Here is a 20307-nt window from a genome sequence, read left to right on the forward strand (position 1 = left end):
TATCCCAATCACACACCTTTCCTAACGTCCTATCCCATTAAAAGCATATTACCGCGTATTTAATAAAACAGATAGACCCCCCTACTTCATCTAGGTTACCAATCGATGGATCGATATTCTGAGCCCTCTCTGATTTACTGTACACGACTATTCGATATTCCCACAAATTTTATATAGCATTTTAAGTTTGTTTGAAACCAAATTTTTAGTTTGGATATCGCTAAAAATCATGATCATGATCACTATATACTTTCTCTACAAATCTCTAAAACGAACCAAACTACTCATCCATCCGCTATACCACTTTATCCCACCTAGAACTAGTGCCCAGTTAAAATACTTGACTCTTACTTACCCACACTCAGTCATGCCACACACATTTCACCACTACTCTCACTGAATCCCTCTGACTACGGCTAAATTCATCTTCTACATCAGAACACTACTCCCAAGATTGGGTTGTATCCATGTCTCGGGTCTTTCATTTAGAATAGGGGCAGCTTCGGTCTCCTTCAACACTGACACTCCAGTGCATATTATTAAAAGATTGGGCAGATGGAAATCCTCAGTCTACACCCGATATATTCCTCATCCCGAGAAAGAAATGAGGAAAGCTTTTAAAAGTTTGGCTTTGTAAATTTGATGCAATAAGTGTGTTTTTCTTTAATACCTTTTCACCCTCTTTGCATGAACCTGATTTACATATATTACTAATATGTTTCTGAACATATATATTATATTATTCACTCACTCACTCACTCACTCTCTGGGCCGGCCTAAGACATCATGCTGCCTAGGTCCAATGATAAATGACTATGGGGGATAATGTATAATAAACACAGGTTACTGCTATGGGAGGATAATGCAACACAGGTTACTGGCTATGGGGGGGATAATGTATAATAAACACAGGTTACTGGCTATGGGAGGGATAATGTATAATAAACACAGGTTACTGGTTATGGGAGGATAATGTATAATAAACACAGGTTACTGGCTATGGGAGGATAATGTATAATAAACACAGGTTACTGGCTATGGGGGGATAATGTATAATAAACACAGGTTACTGGCTATGGGAGGGATAATGTATAATAAACACAGGTTACTGGCTATGGGAGGATAATGTATAATAAACACAGGTTACTGGTTATGGGAGGATAATGTATAATAAACACAGGTTACTGGCTATGGGAGGGATAATGTATAATAAACACAGGTTATTGGCTATGGGGAGGATTATGTATAATAAACACAGGTTACTGGCTATGGGAGGATAATGTATAATAAACACAGGTTACTGGCTATGGGAGGATAATGTATAATAAACACAGGTTACTGGCTATGGGAGGATAATGTATAATAAACACAGGTTACTGGCTATGGGAGGGATAATGTATAATAAACATAGGTTACTGGCTATGGGAGTATAATGTATAATAAACACAGGTTATTGGCTATGGGGAGGATTATGTATAATAAACACAGGTTACTGGCTATGGGGATGATAATGTATAATAAACACAGGTTACTGGCTATGGGGGAAAATTGTATAATAAACACAGGTTACTGGCTATGGGGGGATAATGTATAATAAACACAGGTTACTGGCTATGGGGGGGATGATGTATAATAAACACAGGTTACTGGCTATGGGGGGATGATGTATAATAAACACAGGTTGCTGGCTATGGGAGGGATAATGTATAATAAACACAGGTTACTGGCTATGGGGGATAATGTATAATAAACACAGGTTACTGGCTATGGGGGATAATGTATAATAAACACAGGTTACTGGCTATGGGAGGATAATGTATAATAAACACAGGTTACTGGCTATGGGAGGATAATGTATAATAAACACAGGTTACGGACTATGGGAGGGATAATGTATAATAAACACAGGTTATTGGCTATGGGGAGGATTATGTATAATAAACACAGGTTACTGGCTATGGGAGGATAATGTATAATAAACACAGGTTACTGGCTATGGGAGGATAATGTATAATAAACACAGGTTACTGGCTATGGGAGGATAATGTATAATAAACACAGGTTACTGGCTATGGGGGGGATGATGTATAATAAACACAGGTTACTGGCTATGGGGGGATGATGTATAATAAACACAGGTTGCTGGCTATGGGAGGGATAATGTATAATAAACACAGGTTACTGGCTATGGGGGATAATGTATAATAAACACAGGTTACTGGCTATGGGGGATAATGTATAATAAACACAGGTTACTGGCTATGGGAGGATAATGTATAATAAACACAGGTTACTGGCTATGGGAGGATAATGTATAATAAACACAGGTTACGGACTATGGGAGGGATAATGTATAATAAACACAGGTTATTGGCTATGGGGAGGATTATGTATAATAAACACAGGTTACTGGCTATGGGAGGATAATGTATAATAAACACAGGTTACTGGCTATGGGAGGATAATGTATAATAAACACAGGTTACTGGCTATGGGAGGATAATGTATAATAAACACAGGTTACTGGCTATGGGAGGGATAATGTATAATAAACATAGGTTACTGGCTATGGGAGGATAATGTATAATAAACACAGGTTATTGGCTATGGGGAGGATTATGTATAATAAACACAGGTTACTGGCTATGGGGGATAATGTATAATAAACACAGGTTACTGGCTATGGGGGGATAATGTATAATAAACACAGGTTACTGGCTATGGGGGGATGATGTATAATAAACACAGGTTACTGGCTATGGGGGGGATAATGTATAATAAACACAGGTTGCTGGCTATGGGAGGGATAATGTATAATAAACACAGGTTACTGGCTATGGGGGATAATGTATATTAAACACAGGTTACTGGCTATGGGGGAGATAATGTATAATAAACACAGGTTACTGGCTATGGGGGGGATAATGTATAATAAACACAGGTTACTGGCTATGGGGGATAATGTATAATAAACACAGGTTACTGGCTATGGGGGATAATGTATAATAAACACAGGTTACTGGCTATGGGGGGATAATGTATAATAAACACAGGTTACTGGCTATGGGGGATAATGTATAATAAACACAGGTTACTGGCTATGGGGGATAATGTATAATAAACACAGGTTACTGGCTATGGGGGGGATAATGTATAATAAACACAGGTTACTGGCTATGGGGGATACTGTGTAATAAACACAGGTTACTGGCTATGGGGGATAATGTATAATAAACACAGGTTGCTGGCTATGGGAGGGATAATGTATAATAAACACAGGTTACTGGCTATGGGAGGCATAATGTATAATAAACACATGTTACCGGCTATGGAGGATAATGTATAATAAACACAAACACACAAAAAAATAAAATATATAATACAAAAAAAGAAAATTTGCCGGCGAACCGTTCGGGACATCACTACTAACAAAATGTCTTAGTAGGATTCCCTGACCTCTGCCGCCGTTTTCTTTTGGTTCTGTTGGCATTATTTAGCTTGTTAGTTGCCAGCTGTTTATGTTCCCCAATGTAAAACTGTAAAATTGTAACGCTTAGCAGAAAATGCTGGCTCTACATAACTGTTAATAAAAATAATGCTTTCTTATTTTCAATTTATCTTTATTCTGTCATATCTCAAAACCCCACTAGGTGTCCTTGTTACAGCATAGAAAGAGCTCTCTCTCTATATATATTGTTTTCATTTTTCTGTATGAGTCTAAAATGTGTCAACAAGCAGTAGAAAGGTAATTCACAATATGACATATGGAATAAAATCACTTTGAATGTATAATTCCCAAGTGTTCCTATTTAGGAGGGACAACCCTGTTTTGGGCCTGTGACGGAGATCCCGTACTCCAACCGAGTAACTCTGCCAAGTCTGCTTCCTCACCATTATCAGGGACCCAGGAGCGCTTCAGACCTAGTCACCGAATCGCTTGACTGGGGCCTTTTCCACCCTGGGCCAGGCTACTGTAATTATAGCTCTGGAAACCCTTTCTCCAGCAGTGCAGTGATCATGGCCATTACCACAAATACCAGATGACACTTGGTGAAGGTTAAAAACAACAGCAACTCTGCTTTATTGAAAATAGCACATCTATTTATACCACCTCCCACCCCCACCTATTTACATACAATAGTGTTACAGTGGTGCACAACGTTTCCCTCCAGGCCCTCCACCGTAACCCTCTCCCGAAGACAGATAGGTCCCCCCTTTAATTAATTAGGGTCTCCACTCTCCTCTGTCCCGCTATCAATTTTCCCCCCTCCCCTTCCCTTCCATGTGTCAATCCCCCCTCCATGTGTCAATTCCACTATCCACTGTCCCTCCTTGTATCAATTCCCCCATGTGTCAATCCCCCTCTATGTGTCAATTCCACCCTCCACCATTCCTCCTTGTAGCAATCCCCCCTTCCCTCTATGTGTCAATCCCCCCTCCATACGTCAATTCCACCCTCCACCATCCCTCCTTGTAGCAATCCCCCCTTCCCCCTATGTGTCAATCCCCCCTCCATACGTCAATTCCACCCTCCACCATCCCTCCTTGTAGCAATCCCCCCCCTTCCCTCTATGTGTCAATCCCCCCTCCATACGTCAATTCCACCCTCCACTGTCTCTCTATGTATCAATCCCCCCCCCCTACCCCTTTTCATCCATGTGTCAAATCCCCCTCCCAGTCTTAATGACTCACTCAATTTAAAGTGTATTTCACATTTAGGCCAGAGTACCCTAACTAACAGCATAGTTGACTAGTTTGACCTTAAATTTGAAATTCACTTTGAATTCTCACTTAGTAAATAACCCTGCACAAAGTTTGTTTTCATACATCATGCTATATTGGCACAGGGTCAGGAATTAAAGAACCAACAGTGCAGAGTGTCATTCTATGTGCAGGTCGGTACATTCCTTACATTTTTTTAAAATATGTTTTGCTTGTACAAACTTTTGTACTTTTGGATCCTTGTTTCCGTCCATTACAATAAACACTTACTGAAAACAAATACAATAAAAAATACATTATAAAAAAACTCTAGTAACCAGAACTTGAACATACTGATACACCACAAGTTGGGGTTCAAGGGACAAAAATGGATTGTTACTGTGTGCACTCCAAGGAAGCTCTGTATACATTGTTACTGTGTGCACTCCAAGGAAACTCTGTATACATTGTTACTGTGTGCACTCCAAGGAAGCTCTGTGTACATTGTTACTGTGTGCACTCCAAGGAAACTCTGTATACATTGTTACTGTGTGCACTCCAAGGAAGCTCTGTGTACATTGTTACTGTGTGCACTCCAAGGAAGCTGTGTGTACATTGTTACTGTGTGCACTCCAAGGAAACTCTGTATACATTGTTACTGTGTGCACTCCAAGGAAACTCTGTGTACATTGTTACTGTGTGCACTCCATGGAAGCTCTGTATACATTGTTACTGTGTGCACTCCAAGGAAACTCTGTATACATTGTTACTGTGTGCACTCCAAGGAAACTCTGTGTACATTGTTACTGTGTGCACCCACATGCTGTGTTAATGTGTATTCAGTTTGTTACTCTATAGCCGGAACCTTGGGAAGATATCAATGTTTCTGGGGGGGAAGGTATTTAGTGACACACAAGGAGTTTGTACCGGCTAGGACAAGAAGGTAGGGTAAAGTTGAGAAGGGGAGGGGGAGAGGGAACTGGAGCAAAGGTGAGGGGGGCAGTGGGAGGAGAATATTTGGTGTAAAAGTAACAGGCGGAGGCAGGAGGCAGGAGGCAGGAGGCAGACAGGTGAGAGGAGACCCCAGGGGGGCTGTCATTGGGCTATTCTATTATTATATTATATTATAGTATCAGCCAGGCAGGGCTGTGTCATTCAGTGAGGACACTGATATCTGCCTTTAGGACCCAGCTATTGTGGGCTACAGATCCCCCATTAAATGCTGGGGTGACATGTTTAATGAATGTCTAGTAGCAATGTAACACCAATTACAAATACATGTTCACCGCTGGGATACTCTGCACAGAAATCTATACTGACAAGTGAGTGCCCCACTAACAGAGGGTAACAGTGGGTATCCGGACAATGACAGTGGGGGTCTCCCTCTCACCATCCCACTCTGTTTCAGACAAGCTGTGTGATACCACTCTCTGTAAGAAGACATTTGAACCCTATGAAATGTTTAGAATAAAAAGCCTGTACAAAGCAAGCTTCACTTTTTATATTCAGAAATGTAAATGTATTTTGTCCAAGCACAATTATGGGTTTATCATATTAAAAAAAAAAACACCATTCATTTGAAATGGTAATTAAAAATGGATGAGAATATGTCTGAGTATATTCCAGTTTGGCTATTTTACCCTCGATGTTGCGTTTCATTCAGTTCTTTACTTTTCACAATTTACAGAATAAACTCATAAGTTACTAACCCAAGCCAACAGCAGGAGGGATGCTTAAAGGACCACTATAGTGCCCGGAAAAAAACTTGTTTTCCTGGCACCACTCCCACCGGGCTGCAGGGGGAAGAAGGGGGTTAAAAACTCACCTTTCTCCAGCGCCGGGCTCCCTCGGTGCTGGGGACTCTCCTCCTCCTCCTTCGGTTGTCATCGGCTGAATGCGTATGCGCAGCAAGAGCCGCGAGCGCATTCAGCCAGTCCATAGGAAAGCATTTTCAATGCTTTCCTATGGACGCTGGCGTCTTCTCACTGTGATTTTCACAGTGAGAAGCGTGGAAGCGCCTCTAGCGGCTGTCAATGAGACAGCCATTAGAGGCTGGATTAACCCATTTGTAAATATAGCAGTTTCTCTAAAACTGCTATGTTTACAGCAGACAGAGTTAATCCTAGATGGACCTAGCACCCAGACCACTTCATTAAGCTGAAGTGGTCTGGGTGCCTATAGTGGTCCTTTAACCCCTTAAGGACCAAACTTCTGGAATAAAAGGGAATCATGACATGTCACACATGTCATGTGTCCTTAAGGGGTTAAAGCATCACTGTCACTTGTGAAGTATTTGCATATTTTTTTACAAAGACCCCACAAAGTGACATGTCTGTTTTTGTGGAGGTAGCGGAGGGGAAAATAGATAGGGACATTGATGCACATGGTAATCGAAGGCTAGCCTTTCTTGTCTAATCACACAAAAGAGCTACTGTAGCTCAAATTGCTGTTAAACTTAATGCTGGCCATGATAGAGAGGTGCCTGAACACACACAGTGCATCGCAGTTTGCTGTGTACCCACAGAACGGTCAGAGTGTCCATGATGACCCATGTCCACCTCTGAGTACGCCTTCAATGGGAACGTGAGCATCAGAACTAGACCATGGAGCAGTGTAAGAATGTTGCCTGGTCTGATAAATCATGTTTTCTTTTAGATCAGGTGGATGGCTTGGTGCGTTGTTTACCTGAGGAAGCAAGATGCACTAGAGGAATGCCAGAATGCTGGTGGGCAATGTTCTCTTGAGAAACCTTCAGTCCTGGCATTCATATGGATGCTTTTGTGACATGTACAATCTACCTAGAGATAGTTCCATAGCACGTACATGCCTTCATAGCAGTGGTGTTATCTGATGACTGTGGCCTTTTAAAGCAGGATAATGCACCCGGCCACACTGCAAAACTTGTTCAGGAATGGTTTAACCTTCTTGAATAAAATGGAAATCATGACATGTCACACATGTCATGTGTCCTTAAGGGGTTAAGGAACATGACAAAGTTCAAATTCCCAAGATCTCAATCCTTACAGAGCATCTGTGGGATGTGCTGGAACAACAAATCCTATCGATTGAGGCACCATTTCACAACTTGCAGGAATTAAAGGATCTGCTGCTAATGTCTTGGTGCCAGATACAGAATATGTTCAGAGGTCTTGTGGAGTTCATGCCTCGATGCATCAGAGCTGCTTTGGCAGCATGAGGGGGTCCAACACAATATTAGGCAGGCGGTTTTAATGTTGTGGCTGATCAGTGTATGTATATATAGCAATTCACTCAATCCCTGTATCTTTTTTTTTTCTTTACTGTTTAAGGTTATTTTACCAATATCCAGAAGGGTCCATGGCTCACCTACTGACCAAGTCATGTTTTGGGAGAGGAGTAACCGCTGCCCCACCATGCTCTGCTCTGCTCAGAGCTTACAGTGCAGGAAACGCAGACACAGAACACCTGCACAAGAGCATTGTTCCTACAATGCACTTCCAGAAAAGCCTTCCAAGGTAAGATAGATTGAGATATTAATAAAATGTAATCATACTTGTGACCATTCATTTGCTGTGCTTGCTTCAGCTGCACTTGTACTATATATTTGGTTAGTAACTGGCCACATAAAATAAACTGAGACCTGTGACAACCGTGTGGCAAGATTTAGGTCAAAGTTACCAAGCTGAGAAAAATACAAAATGCATACTAAATTTAAAGTGGATCTGCACCTCTGAGACATTCTTTCTTATCTTTAACCCCTTAAGGACACATGACATGTTTGACATGTCATGATTCCCTTTTATTCCAGAAGTTTGGTCCTTAAGGGGTTAAAGGGACACTAGAGTCTCCAAAACAACTCTAGCTTAAAGGGACACTTTAGTCACCAAAACAACTTTAGCTTAATGAAGCAGTTTTGGTGTATAGATTATGCCCCTGCAGTCTCACTGCTCAATTCTCTGCCATTTAGGAGTTAAATCACTTTGTTTATAAACCCTAGTCACACCTCCCTGCATGTGACTTTCAGCCTTCCTAGACACTTCCTGTAAAGAGTCATCTACAGTTTATCCTTCCTTTATTGCAAGTTCTGTTTAATTTAGATTTCCTTATCCCCTGCTATGTTAATGGCTTGCTAGACCCTGCAAGAGCCTCTTGTGTGTGATTAAAGTTAAATTTACAAAGAAAGAGATACAATTGTTTAAGGTAAATTGCATCTTATTGAAAGTGAAACCAGTTTTTTTTCATGCAGGCTGTGTCATTCAGAGTTAAGGCGAGATGTGATAAGGGCTGTATAAACAGAAACAAAGTGATTTAACTCCTAAAAGGCAGAGAATTGAGCAGTTAGACCTGAGAAGCATGATCTATACACTAAAACTGCTTCATTAAGCTAAAGTTGTTTAGTTGACTGTAGTGTTCCTTTAATGAATTGGTTTTTATGTATAGATCATACCTCTGACGTTTCACTGCTCAATTCACTGCCTTTTAGGAGTCAAATCACTTTTGTTTTTGTTTATGCAGCACGAGCCACACCTCCTCTGGCTGTGACTGACACAGCCTGCATGAAAACAAAATTGTTTAATTTTCAATCAGACATAGCTCACTTTAATAGTTTGTATCTCCTGCTTTGTAAATTAATTACATACTGGAGGATCCTGCAGAGTCTAGCACGCTTAACAGAGCAGAAGATAAGAAATTCTAAATTAAATAGAATTTGCAATAAAGGAAGTCTAAACATTACATGACGCTTTACAGGAAGTGTTTAGGATGGCTGTCAAATGCAGGGAGGTGTGCCTAGGGTTGCATCAACAAAGTGTAATTTACCTTAAGCAATTATATCTCTTTCTCTGTTAACTGAACTTTAATCACATACAGGAGGCTCTTGCATGGTCTAACAAGCTATTAACATAGCAGGGGATAAGGAAATCTAAATTAAACAGAACTAGCAATAAAGGAAGGATAAACTGTAGAGGATTTTACAGGAAGTGTTTATGGAAGGCTGTGCAAGTCACATGCAGGGAGGTGTGACTAGGGTTCATAAACAAAGTTATTTAACTCCTAAATGGCAGAGAAATGAGCAGTGAGACTCCAGGGGCATTATCTATACACCAAAACTGCTTCATTAAGCTACCGTTGTTTTGGTGACTATAGTGTCCCTTTAAGTCAAGTAATACACTGCATTTTAAACCCAATAAATAACTATTGGGTTTACAGCAATACCAAATCTGTGCCAATGTGTGTATCTGTGTTAATATGTGTCAGTGTGTATGAATCTGACACACAGATACACACACTGGCAGATAGTGGCACACAGATCAGATACACACACTGTGTATCTGTGTGTGTGTATCTATGTTTCAAAGTGTGTGTATCTGTGTTTGTATGTGCAGGTCTGTCAAGGTGTGTATATCTGTGTTTGGATGCGCCAGTGTGTGTATCTCTGTGTCCGTGTGTGTGTGTGTGTGTATATGTATCTGACACACAGACACCTTGATACACACTGAGACACACATCTTGAGTCACAAATATACACACACTTGCACCCACAGATACACACTGGCACATACACACACTGACAGATACACACACACACTGGAACATACACAGGCACACACTTAGATACACACAGTGACACATACACAAACCTTGACACACAGATACACACACTGACACACTCAGACACACATACTCTTTGACAGACACACATACACTCTAACTGACAAGCATGCACACTCTTTTACAGACACACATACAAACACATATACACTCTCACTGACAAGAACAAATTCACTATCACTGACAAACACACATATACTCTTTGACACACACATACAAACTCCCTAACAGACACCTATACAATTTATGAGAGTTCTGGCATGGAGTCCCTGTGGTCCACTGGGACTGCTGGGTGGCTGGAGAGCAGCCCTGTGGTCCAGTGGGGCTGCTGGGCGGCTGGAGAGCGGTCCATGGGGTCCAGTGGGGCTGCTGAGCGGCTGGCGTGCGGGCGGTAAGGGAGCAGTGATCTCCCTGCTCAGCTCCCTCGCGCACCTCTTAGTGATGCCGGAGCTGGAGTGACGTCATATTCCGGCTCCAGCATCACTGCTGTGCGCGCGAGGGAGCTGAGCAGGGAGATCACTGCTCACTGTTCCTTTGCCGCCCGCGGCAATTTTATTTTTTAAACTTTTGGTGGAATCCCAATTGGGAAACGCTGCTTTAAAGAGATACTATGGTGCTAGGAATACTTGTATTCCTAGCACTGTAGTTCCCCTTGCCCCCTCCCCCCTTCTGGCAGCTAAATGGTTAAAAAAAAAAAACCTTTAGTCACTTACGGGATTGGAGCGCCGTTGTCCTTTGGCACTGGGTCAAAGTCTTTCGACAGGGGGGGTGCTAAGACGCGAACACAATCCTAGAAGCGCTTCAAGTGGTCTGGGCGACTATAGTGTCCCTTTAAGACATGAAAAGATGCTATGGTGTCTTTCACTTTAAATAATATCCTGATGTTAAATCTAAACTAAAGGAACACTATAGGGTCATAAACACAAACATGTATTCCTGACCCTATAGTGTTAAAACTAGCCCCACTTACCCCACTAACCCATCTAGCCCCACTTACCCCACTACATATTGTAAAAGCTTACATTAATTCCAGACTGCTGCTTCTGGCTCTGCCCCTGATCTACCTGCTTGGTAGACATCATTAGAAGTGGTGTTCTGAGCCAATCACAATGCTTCCCCATAGGATTGGCTGAAACAGTCAAGGAGGCAGATCAGGGGCAGAGCCAGCACAAGCAGTGTTGCACATTGTGCAGCACTGCCCCAGGAATCACCTCTAGTAGCCATTTGAGGAGTGGCCTGTGGAGGTATCCCATGGCTGTAATTTTCTCTGAAAACAGTGTTTACTGCAAAAAGCCTGAAGGGAATGATTATACTCATCAGAACAAGACACTATAGTTTCCCTTAAAAAATAGAAGAAAAAAAACAACTTAGACGTGGTAGCTGGTACCGTAGTTAATACGTGATCTGAGCTTCATTTAGCCTTCTTTTATATCAGTATATATGCAGGTGTTATCTATAAAATAATACCACTGTGTCTTGGTTTGCAGGTTACCCATTCCCAAACTTGAAGATTCTATAAAAAGATACTTGAACGCACAGACACCTCTTCTGGATTCTGAACAATTCAGGTACTTACCTTATAGTTCAACAGTTTGTGACTGTGTGCTGTGAGCCTCATTCTAATAGTGTGAATCTGTGATTCCTCTTCAAAATATATTGACAACACCTAGAATTGTTCTGTTAATGTTCTAGGAAGACTGAGCAGCTGGCGAAGAGCTTCCAGAATGGGATCGGAAAGCAGCTTCACGAGGAACTGGTGTTGCAAGACAAACAAAACAAGCACACGAGTTACATTTCTGGTAAGAATAAAATGGGAGGCATAGTATTCAAGAAGATCCAGTCCATAAAGCAACAATATTGCCCTAAAACTGCCTTTTCAGGCATGGACTTATAAATGACACTTTGAGAACAACATAGCTTCTGTTCCAAAAGTGACTAATTTAGGACTCCTTTGGAATTTTCAGAGGACTTCTCTACTGTAATTTAATTGTTGTTGTGTTTAAACTCTAAGAGGGAATCTAGTTGCTTAGAGATCAAATGTGGTCCCAATCTTCTGTCACTTTTTCGGATACTGTAGAAAGGTCCAGGCACTTCAAGATTTCAACTAAAGACAATTTATTTAAACCCACAGCCAAATTGCAACGTTTCGACCTACATGGTCTTTGTCAAGCTTTGTGGGGCATTTTGTCAAGCTTGACCAATGCCCCATGATGTTTTGTGAGCCTGCATTGCAACATTGCTTGATACTTATTCTCAATAAATAAGAATTAGGTAGACAAGCCAACATAGCTAAATTACCCAATAAACACTTTACTTCGTAGTGTAATCTGTAACTTTACATTATTATGAAAGCTTATGTCGAAATTGACTTTCATCCCATTTTTACAGACCATAAATATTACAAAATTGTTCAGTCTTGAAGCACTTTCGCAGTAGGAATAAAGATGTATAAATTTACAGACTCTCACTGTAGCCACGGCTCCACATTCATTGCTCTTCATTTTAATTTACAGGTCCCTGGTTTGATATGTATTTATGTGCTCGCGAATCCATTGTGCTGAATTCTAATCCCTTCATGTCCTTTACCCCTGACCCAAGACCAGAATATAACAACCAGCTCATCAGATCCACTAACATGGTTGTGTCTGCTATGCGATTACTAAAGACTATTCGAGCAGGTTACCTTGAACCTGAGATTTTTCACCTTAATCCAGCTAAAAGTGACACACAGAGATTTAAGAAACTCATCAGATTTGTGCCATCATCACTGTCCTGGTATGGAGCATACATGGTGAATGCTTACCCATTAGATATGTCACAGTACTTTCGACTTTTTAATTCGACTCGTCTGCCGAAACTTAACCGTGATGAACTGGTGACAGATGAGAACGGAAAGCACCTGTTGGTGTTAAGGAATGGGAATTTCTATGTGTTCGATGTCTTTGACAAAGATGGGAACATAGCAAAGGCTTCAGAGATCCAGGCCCACTTGCAGTATATCCTATCGGATGCCACCCCTGCTGCAGAGTTTCCTGTGGGATATCTCACAAGTGAAGAAAGAAACACATGGGCTGTTTTAAGACAGAAGCTTCTTGAAAATGGAAATGAAGAGACCCTGAAAAAAGTGGATTCTGCTGTGTTTTGCTTGTGTCTCGATGACTTTTCCATAAAGGATCATATCCACTTGTCCCACAATATGCTCCATGGATCAGGTATGAACCGATGGTACGACAAGTCCTTCAGCATCATCATGACGCAAGATGGGACAGCAGCTGTGAACTTTGAGCACTCTTGGGGAGATGGAGTTGCTGTCCTACGGTTCCAGAATGAGGTGTTCAGGGATAGCACCCAGAGACCTGCAATATCACCTCAAAACGTCCCAGCTAAAGTGGACTCCAGCCAAGCTGTAAAGAAACTTGTCTTCCACCTTGATGACTCTTTGAAATCTGCAATCTCAACCGCCAAAGAAACGTTTGATGCAACTATGAGCTCGCTCACCATTGCGTCTATGGAATTCAAAAGAGGTGGAAAAGAGTTCTTGAAGACCCAGAAGCTCAGCCCAGATGCTGTAGCCCAGCTCTCCTTTCAGATGGCATTCTTCAGGCAATATGGGCAGACCACAGCCACATACGAATCCTGCAGTACAGCCGCTTTCAAACATGGCCGCACCGAGACCATCCGTCCAGCATCCATCTATACCAAGAAATGCTCTGAGGCTTTTGTAAGGAATCTTTCAAAACACAGCGTGGGCGAGCTCCGTAGCATGTTACAGGAATGTTCAAAATACCACGGGCAACTCACCAAAGAGGCTGCAATGGGTAAGACTCACGAATCCTAGAGAACCCGATGATATGTAGCAAAAACACACAGGTGTTTCCAAGATTGTTATAGTAATTCTCTTAATTGAATGTATAGATCGATCGATAGACAGATAAAATATACCATAACAAGTAAACTTCCATATGAGCCATGTGCATATCCATAAAGACATCCCATCCAAGTTTATGTAACATAACCGGCGAAGCAGTTTTGTGAAAAGACGCTAATGAAAATACTAGGAAAGCTGAAAGTTAGCCTGGTGAGCAGCGACAGTCCTGCTTTATCTCCTCCCATAGCTGTCATACATTCTCTTTCATAGCAAACAAGAGGGACTGTACAAACTGTCTGAGACTTTTTCACATTTTAATGCAATTATTTTAAAGGAGCAAATGTAATTGTATTTTTGTAATAGTAGAGATATTTGAACATCTGGAAGAAGGAATCTCCCATTTTGTGGCTAAATTATAAATCTCTTCACATTGGGTTTTCATCTTCTCTCAACAACACACAGAGATGTGTGAAAAGCTGAACTTGATGGACTGAAGTCTATATTACTGTGTAATTATTTTCAAGACTCTGTATAAAAAGGTGGCGGGAGGCCTTATTAGCACACAAATTTTAGGCAGAGCCCCAGAGTTTCCTAATGACACACCTAGCCAATATGGTGAACAAGCTGGAGAAAATATGATCTGTGCCAAGCACAATAGATTTATTTTCTGCTTTATCCACTGGTATTGCATCTGGTGTTGGAACATGTCATATTCTTGTGTTAAGTAAAAGATGGACAGTGCAGAATGATAGTGGTGTGTGTGTGTGTATGTGTGTCTCTTATTGTTAACTAGTGAAGGCCTAGATGTTCCCCCATATGCTTTCTGCATATGCAGTGACTGCTGGCCTTTAATTCTGACCGTGTTTATTAAACCATTGATGTAATACAAGGACAACCTCAAGGAATTACTGTAACAAGGTACTGGCAAAATATCCTATTTATACTGCAATGGCTAATTCTTCTGCTTTCTTTCCACTTCCTACAGGCCAGGGATTTGACCGTCACCTTTTTGCCATGCGATACCTGGCAGCAAGCAAAGGGCAGAGTCTCCCAGAATTGTATCAAGATCCTGCTTATGCTCGGATTAACCACAATGTCCTCTCCACCAGTACTCTCACCAGCCCAGCTGTCCAGTTTGGGGGGTTTGCACCAGTGGTAGCAGATGGATTTGGGGTGGGGTACGGCATGCAGGATGACTGGATGGGTTGTAATGTCTCGGCTTACCCAGCTCGTGACGTTAGGCAGTTTGTGCAGTGTGTGCACCAGTCGCTAGAGGACATATTCAAAGTTCTGGAAGAGAAATCTGTGAAAAGCTAAACTAAATGGCAGATCAGATACAGTAATATACAGGTTACGAATCATGATGATATTGTCAGTTGTTTTACTCTGTTTTCAGCTGACAGAGCCTCTCTTACTCAGGTGATGTGCAAATCAATCTTCAAATATCACATACATCAGGGCTCAAAATTTTCACTCCTTGCTAGCCGATAGCAGGTGTACAAATTAGCCCTGGTGAATGTGCCATGAACCCTTTAGGCTTGCAGTGGTGAATAACGTTTATGGCCTGGCTGGCAGTGTGGGACTCGAAATTTTAAGCCCTGCATATTTAAACCCAGTTGACCTTAACCCCTTAAGGACACATGACATGTCTGACACGTCATAATTCCATTTTATTCCAGAAGTTTGGTCCTTAAGGGGTTAAACACAGAACACTAAATCACAGCCTTAGAGTTGTGCAAATGAATGCTTACAGATGTAAGATGATGTCACTTGACTCTGAGTACTGCATTAAAATGAGCTGCCCTTTAAAAGTCTAGGGGAACTAACCACTTTATTTTTCTTTTTTTGGAGTTGTATCCAATTTGTTGCACTTGTTTCCATATTGGCTGTCTGTGATTAATTCAGATAATACCTGCCAATCTCAGATTTGTAGACTAAGCGTCCTTTAGTCACCCATTGAATAATTAATTTAAATTCATTGTGCTAGCAATTTCTTAACACATTAATATTTTTATTAAAGAGACTGGTGCTGAAAAGTCTTCATGTCCTTGAGGTGACTAAATATTTTAAGTCTACATTGAATATTTACCCCACCTGACAGTTAAGATGTACCCAACAGCTTAAATCATTGACAGATCATCTTTAGTGATCATGAAATAGATTGAGTTTCTTCTAGCTGAAATAGCAATGTGTGGAAGATTGCAGCGGCTCTAAAATGTATCACCCTTCAGAATTACTGGAGATTATGCACCAAACACAGAGTGCAAATTTTACCCCAAAATAGTGGAATTGGTACACCGCTATTTTGTAATTTGTTATTTAATTTGGCCTAACGTTTGCATCTTTCAATTCTCGCAATTAATCCCCCCGTCTCTTTAAACTATAAATAAACCAGCAATGTGTTACAGGCATAAACTAAAATGAAGACAAAAATCGAACCAGAATCAAAAGTAATTATTGTTTCTACAATGTGAATTTTCAGAAATGTTCAATACCCTTTACACAACTTTGCTTTTTGTAATTTTCCAGCTGTTTGAAAATTTGTTTCACCTTTAGCACTTTCTGGTAGTGGATGAGAGTAATGGGAATTGTTATTCAATAAAGTGTCACACATGCAGACATAAGCCTTCCGACCATGAAAATGTAACATTATGTGTGTGTTATATACAGTGATATATAGAATATGAACACAGATGCTTACCATTAAAGGAATACTACATAAAAATATTAACCGTTTAGTAAGTATACCGCCAAAGAAAACATGCTTTTAATTGTTTTGCTAGTGAATAACCAGAGGCATCTCTTAGAAAAGCCTTAATGACAAACACGCTATAATGAGTGTTACATCTCATTGAAAAGCTATTTAAAGGCAGGGGCTCCGCACCGATTCCTGCCACGGAGCTAAACTGCCAGGAAGAAAACAAACTCCCAGCTGTCTTGTTGTTGGGGTGTGTGTTACTGTTTATTCATACAAGTGCTGATTTCTATTGAACCAGGCACTTTTACAAACGGAAACCGTGAACACACTACACACAGCAAGCTGAGGGATTTTATGTGTCTGTAGTGTTCATTTAACACACTACTCATTTCAAACTAAAAAGAAGCAAATTCTCAGCATTAACTGACACTCCAGTGAACAAAAAAAAAGCTATTTTCCCCCTTCATTGTGTAGGTTTAGAGGGAAAACCGATAGCGTGAGCTCTGCCGTCTAGCGAGAGTGTGAATAGTGTGTAATTGTATTATAGCGCACGGTACCATAACCCTGTATAATTACTGACACTGTATATAAGTACTAATAATTGTCGTTTATATTGCATGTCTAACACCATAATCACTTACTAATTGTGCTGTGACCTTAAATTGTACTTTGACCTATGCTAACCGTACTGTAACTGCTGTTTGTAAAGACGATGTTACTGGGGTATGTTATAGACAGGTAATTCATATATAGGGAATTATAGCGTGGGTGACTGTATAGTTTCGCCAAAGGGCATAGTATCTATTATTTAGTGACTGGTGTAACAGCTGTGTGTGTACGGGAATTCCCTGAGTGTTTTTGTTGTGTGCGTTTCACTTGGTAACTGTATCACGTGGTGCTGTTGCCAAGGGAACGGGTGTGACCGTTGATAGAGTGTGTGTATAGCATTCGTTGGAAACGACGCTCCATTGTTAAGTATGGGCGCGTCGGAGTCAACGATTTTGGATCCCTTAGGATGTATGCTAAAGAATTTTAAAAAGGGATTTACAAAATGTGATTTTGGGGTTAAAATGTCTCCTGCACGCTTGATTACTTTATGTACTAGGGAATGGCCTACTTTGGTTGCCGCATGGCCGCCACGTGGCAGTTTAGATCCTAATCTGGTACAGCGTGTACACGTGGCTGTATCAGGTAGGCCTGAACTTTACGGACAGTTTCCATACATTGATTGTTGGAGGCAGGCTGTAAACGACTCGCCAAGATGGATCCGAATATGCCACGAGGAGCAATGTCGCCTCATGGTGGCCAGGACTCGTTTGTCCACTAGGGCCATGATTACGCCCATTTTGGACACGCCCCCTGAGTCCGAGATCCCTATGCCTCCCCCTTACTCCTCCTCCACAGGAAGAGGAAGGGGAAGTGATACAGGAAGCACTACACCCCTTTCCCCGTTGTCCCCATCTACTTCCTCTTCTAGTTCAGAGTCCATCCCCCTTATTACTAAACCTCCCCTTCCGGTACCAACCCCCGTTAAACCCACATATCCTGATTTGACGCCATATCAAGCTTCCGGTCAGGCTTCCCCTAGCCCGGCCCGGAATATTTTATTCACCGATCTTCCCCACAATAAAGCTTCCCCATCCCCATGCCTTACTACCCCTCGAATGGTACCCCTAACCGACGCACCTCAACGAAGCCCCATACTAACCCGACAACTGACCGGTACTCTCAAGCCCCGACATTATCAAATGCCACTTCGTTTAGCTCCCGGCTCAGCACACCTTAATGATGAAGGCAGTGGTGTATCCTGGTTTTGTGCTGCCCTAGACAGGACAAAACTCAGGCGCCCCCCCTCCCACCCCGACCCAACCTCTCCCCCCGACCCGCATTCTAAATACACACACACACATTCACTGACAGATACGCATACACTAGCTAACAGAAACACACACTCGCTAACAGACACACACTAACAAACACTCACTAACAGACACACACTAACAGACACACACTCACTCACTAGCAGACACAAACTAGCACACACACACACTCACTAACATACACATACACTCACAGGCAAACACACACTAACAGACACACACACACTAACAGACACACACACACTAACAGCCACACACACACACTAACAGACACACACACTAACAGACACACACACTAACAGACACAGACACACACTAACAGACACAGACAGAAACACTAACAGACACACACTAACAGACACAAACACTAACAGACACACACACTGACACACACACTAACAGACACAAACACTAACAGACACACACACACTAACAGACACACACACTGACACACACACACACTAACAGACACACACTCACCCACCCACATTAACACATTTTTTTAATTTTATTTTTAACACATTTAAAAAAAAAAAAAAATGTTAACACATTTTTTTTTATTTTTTTTTTCACAAATTTTTTTTTTATTTAACACCCTCCTCCCCCCCCAGCCTCCTTACCTTTGGGAATGCTGGGGAGGGGGGGTGTCTCTTCCTCCCTGGTGGTCCAGTGGCTGCTGGGTGATCGGGCGGCACTGCCTGGCGGGCGGGCGGCCGGCGAGGGAGCACTTCCCCTGAGCTGTCTGTTCAGCTCCCTCGCGCGCCTCAGAGTGAGGCTGGGAGCCGGAATATGACGTCATATTCCGGCTCCGCCTCCCAGCCTCACTCTGCGGCTGGCGAGGGAGCTGAACAGACAGCTCAGGGGAAGTGCTCCCTCGCCGGCCGGCCGCCCGCCCACCAGGCAGTGCCGCCCGATCGCCCAGCAGCCTGCCGGCATGTCTGTTAGCCGCAAGGCTAACAAGACATTTGCCTTGGGCATTTGGGGGCGGCTTTTTTGCCGCCCCCTGGAAAATGCCGCCCAAGGCAAATGCCTTGTTTGCCTCGCGGCTAATACGCCCCTGGATGAAGGCCAATTAATATATGCTGACCCAGTCTTTGTATACGTCCCGTTTACGACTACCGATCTCTTAAATTGGAAAACCCATAATTCCTCGTACACCGACAAACCTCAATAGTCCAGACGCATAATCCTACTTGGGCTGATTGCCAGCAATTATTAATGACATTATTTAACAACGAGGAGAGGACTAGGATAAACCAAGCGGCCATTAAAGCGCTGGAAGAAGAAGCCCGTACATTAAATCAAGCTAATCCAGCAGCATGGGCCGCAGCCCATTATCCGAACACTGATCCTGAATGGAATATTAATGGCGCAGATATGATTCATTTAAAAGCCTATAGAGACGCTATAATTGCTGGTATGAAAGCCGGAGGAAAGAAAGCTATAAATATGTCTAAGACGGCTGAGGTGTTACAGAAAAGTGATGAATCGGCCAGTGTCTTTTATGACCGATTACTGGAGGCATACCGCTTGTATACCCCCTTTAATCCGGAGGCCCCTGAGAATTCCCG

At 42.1% G+C, this 20307-nt stretch overlaps 1 protein-coding gene across 3 annotated transcripts; it reads left to right on the forward strand.

Annotated features, from left to right (window-relative positions):
• The first annotated feature begins 5595 nt into the window (after window positions 1–5595).
• On the forward strand, window positions 5596–15798 carry LOC134569029 (carnitine O-palmitoyltransferase 2, mitochondrial-like). 3 transcript variants are annotated; one of them, XM_063427842.1, is made up of 6 exons: window positions 5596–5644; window positions 8010–8195; window positions 11778–11858; window positions 11983–12089; window positions 12804–14108; window positions 15144–15798. In XM_063427842.1, the coding sequence occupies exons 2-6, from the start codon at window positions 8038–8040 to the stop codon at window positions 15473–15475; spliced, it is 1983 nt and encodes a 660-aa protein (XP_063283912.1). In that variant the 5' UTR covers window positions 5596–5644; window positions 8010–8037; the 3' UTR covers window positions 15476–15798. The 3 variants fall into 3 exon arrangements, with proteins under 3 accessions (XP_063283912.1, XP_063283913.1, XP_063283911.1); XM_063427843.1 differs by lacking the exon at window positions 5596–5644 and adding an exon at window positions 5677–5691; XM_063427841.1 differs by lacking the exon at window positions 5596–5644 and adding an exon at window positions 7290–7426.
• The last annotated feature ends 4509 nt before the right edge of the window (window positions 15799–20307 follow it).

This window comes from Pelobates fuscus, chromosome 7 (genome assembly GCF_036172605.1).
Source record: "Pelobates fuscus isolate aPelFus1 chromosome 7, aPelFus1.pri, whole genome shotgun sequence".
Lineage (NCBI taxonomy): Eukaryota > Metazoa > Chordata > Amphibia > Anura > Pelobatidae > Pelobates > Pelobates fuscus.

What these genes read in the sequence shown, in the direction of transcription:
- LOC134569029 (XM_063427841.1), top strand. Translation starts at nt 7,305, where the DNA reads ATGGAGCAGTGTAAGAATGTTGCCTGGTCTGATAAATCATGTTTTCTT. An exon ending in CTGGATTCTGAACAATTCAG is followed by an intron (nt 11,859 to 11,982) that starts GTACTTACCTTA and finishes TTAATGTTCTAG; the next exon opens with GAAGACTGAGCAGCTGGCGA. An exon ending in GCACACGAGTTACATTTCTG is followed by an intron (nt 12,090 to 12,803) that starts GTAAGAATAAAA and finishes TTTAATTTACAG; the next exon opens with GTCCCTGGTTTGATATGTAT.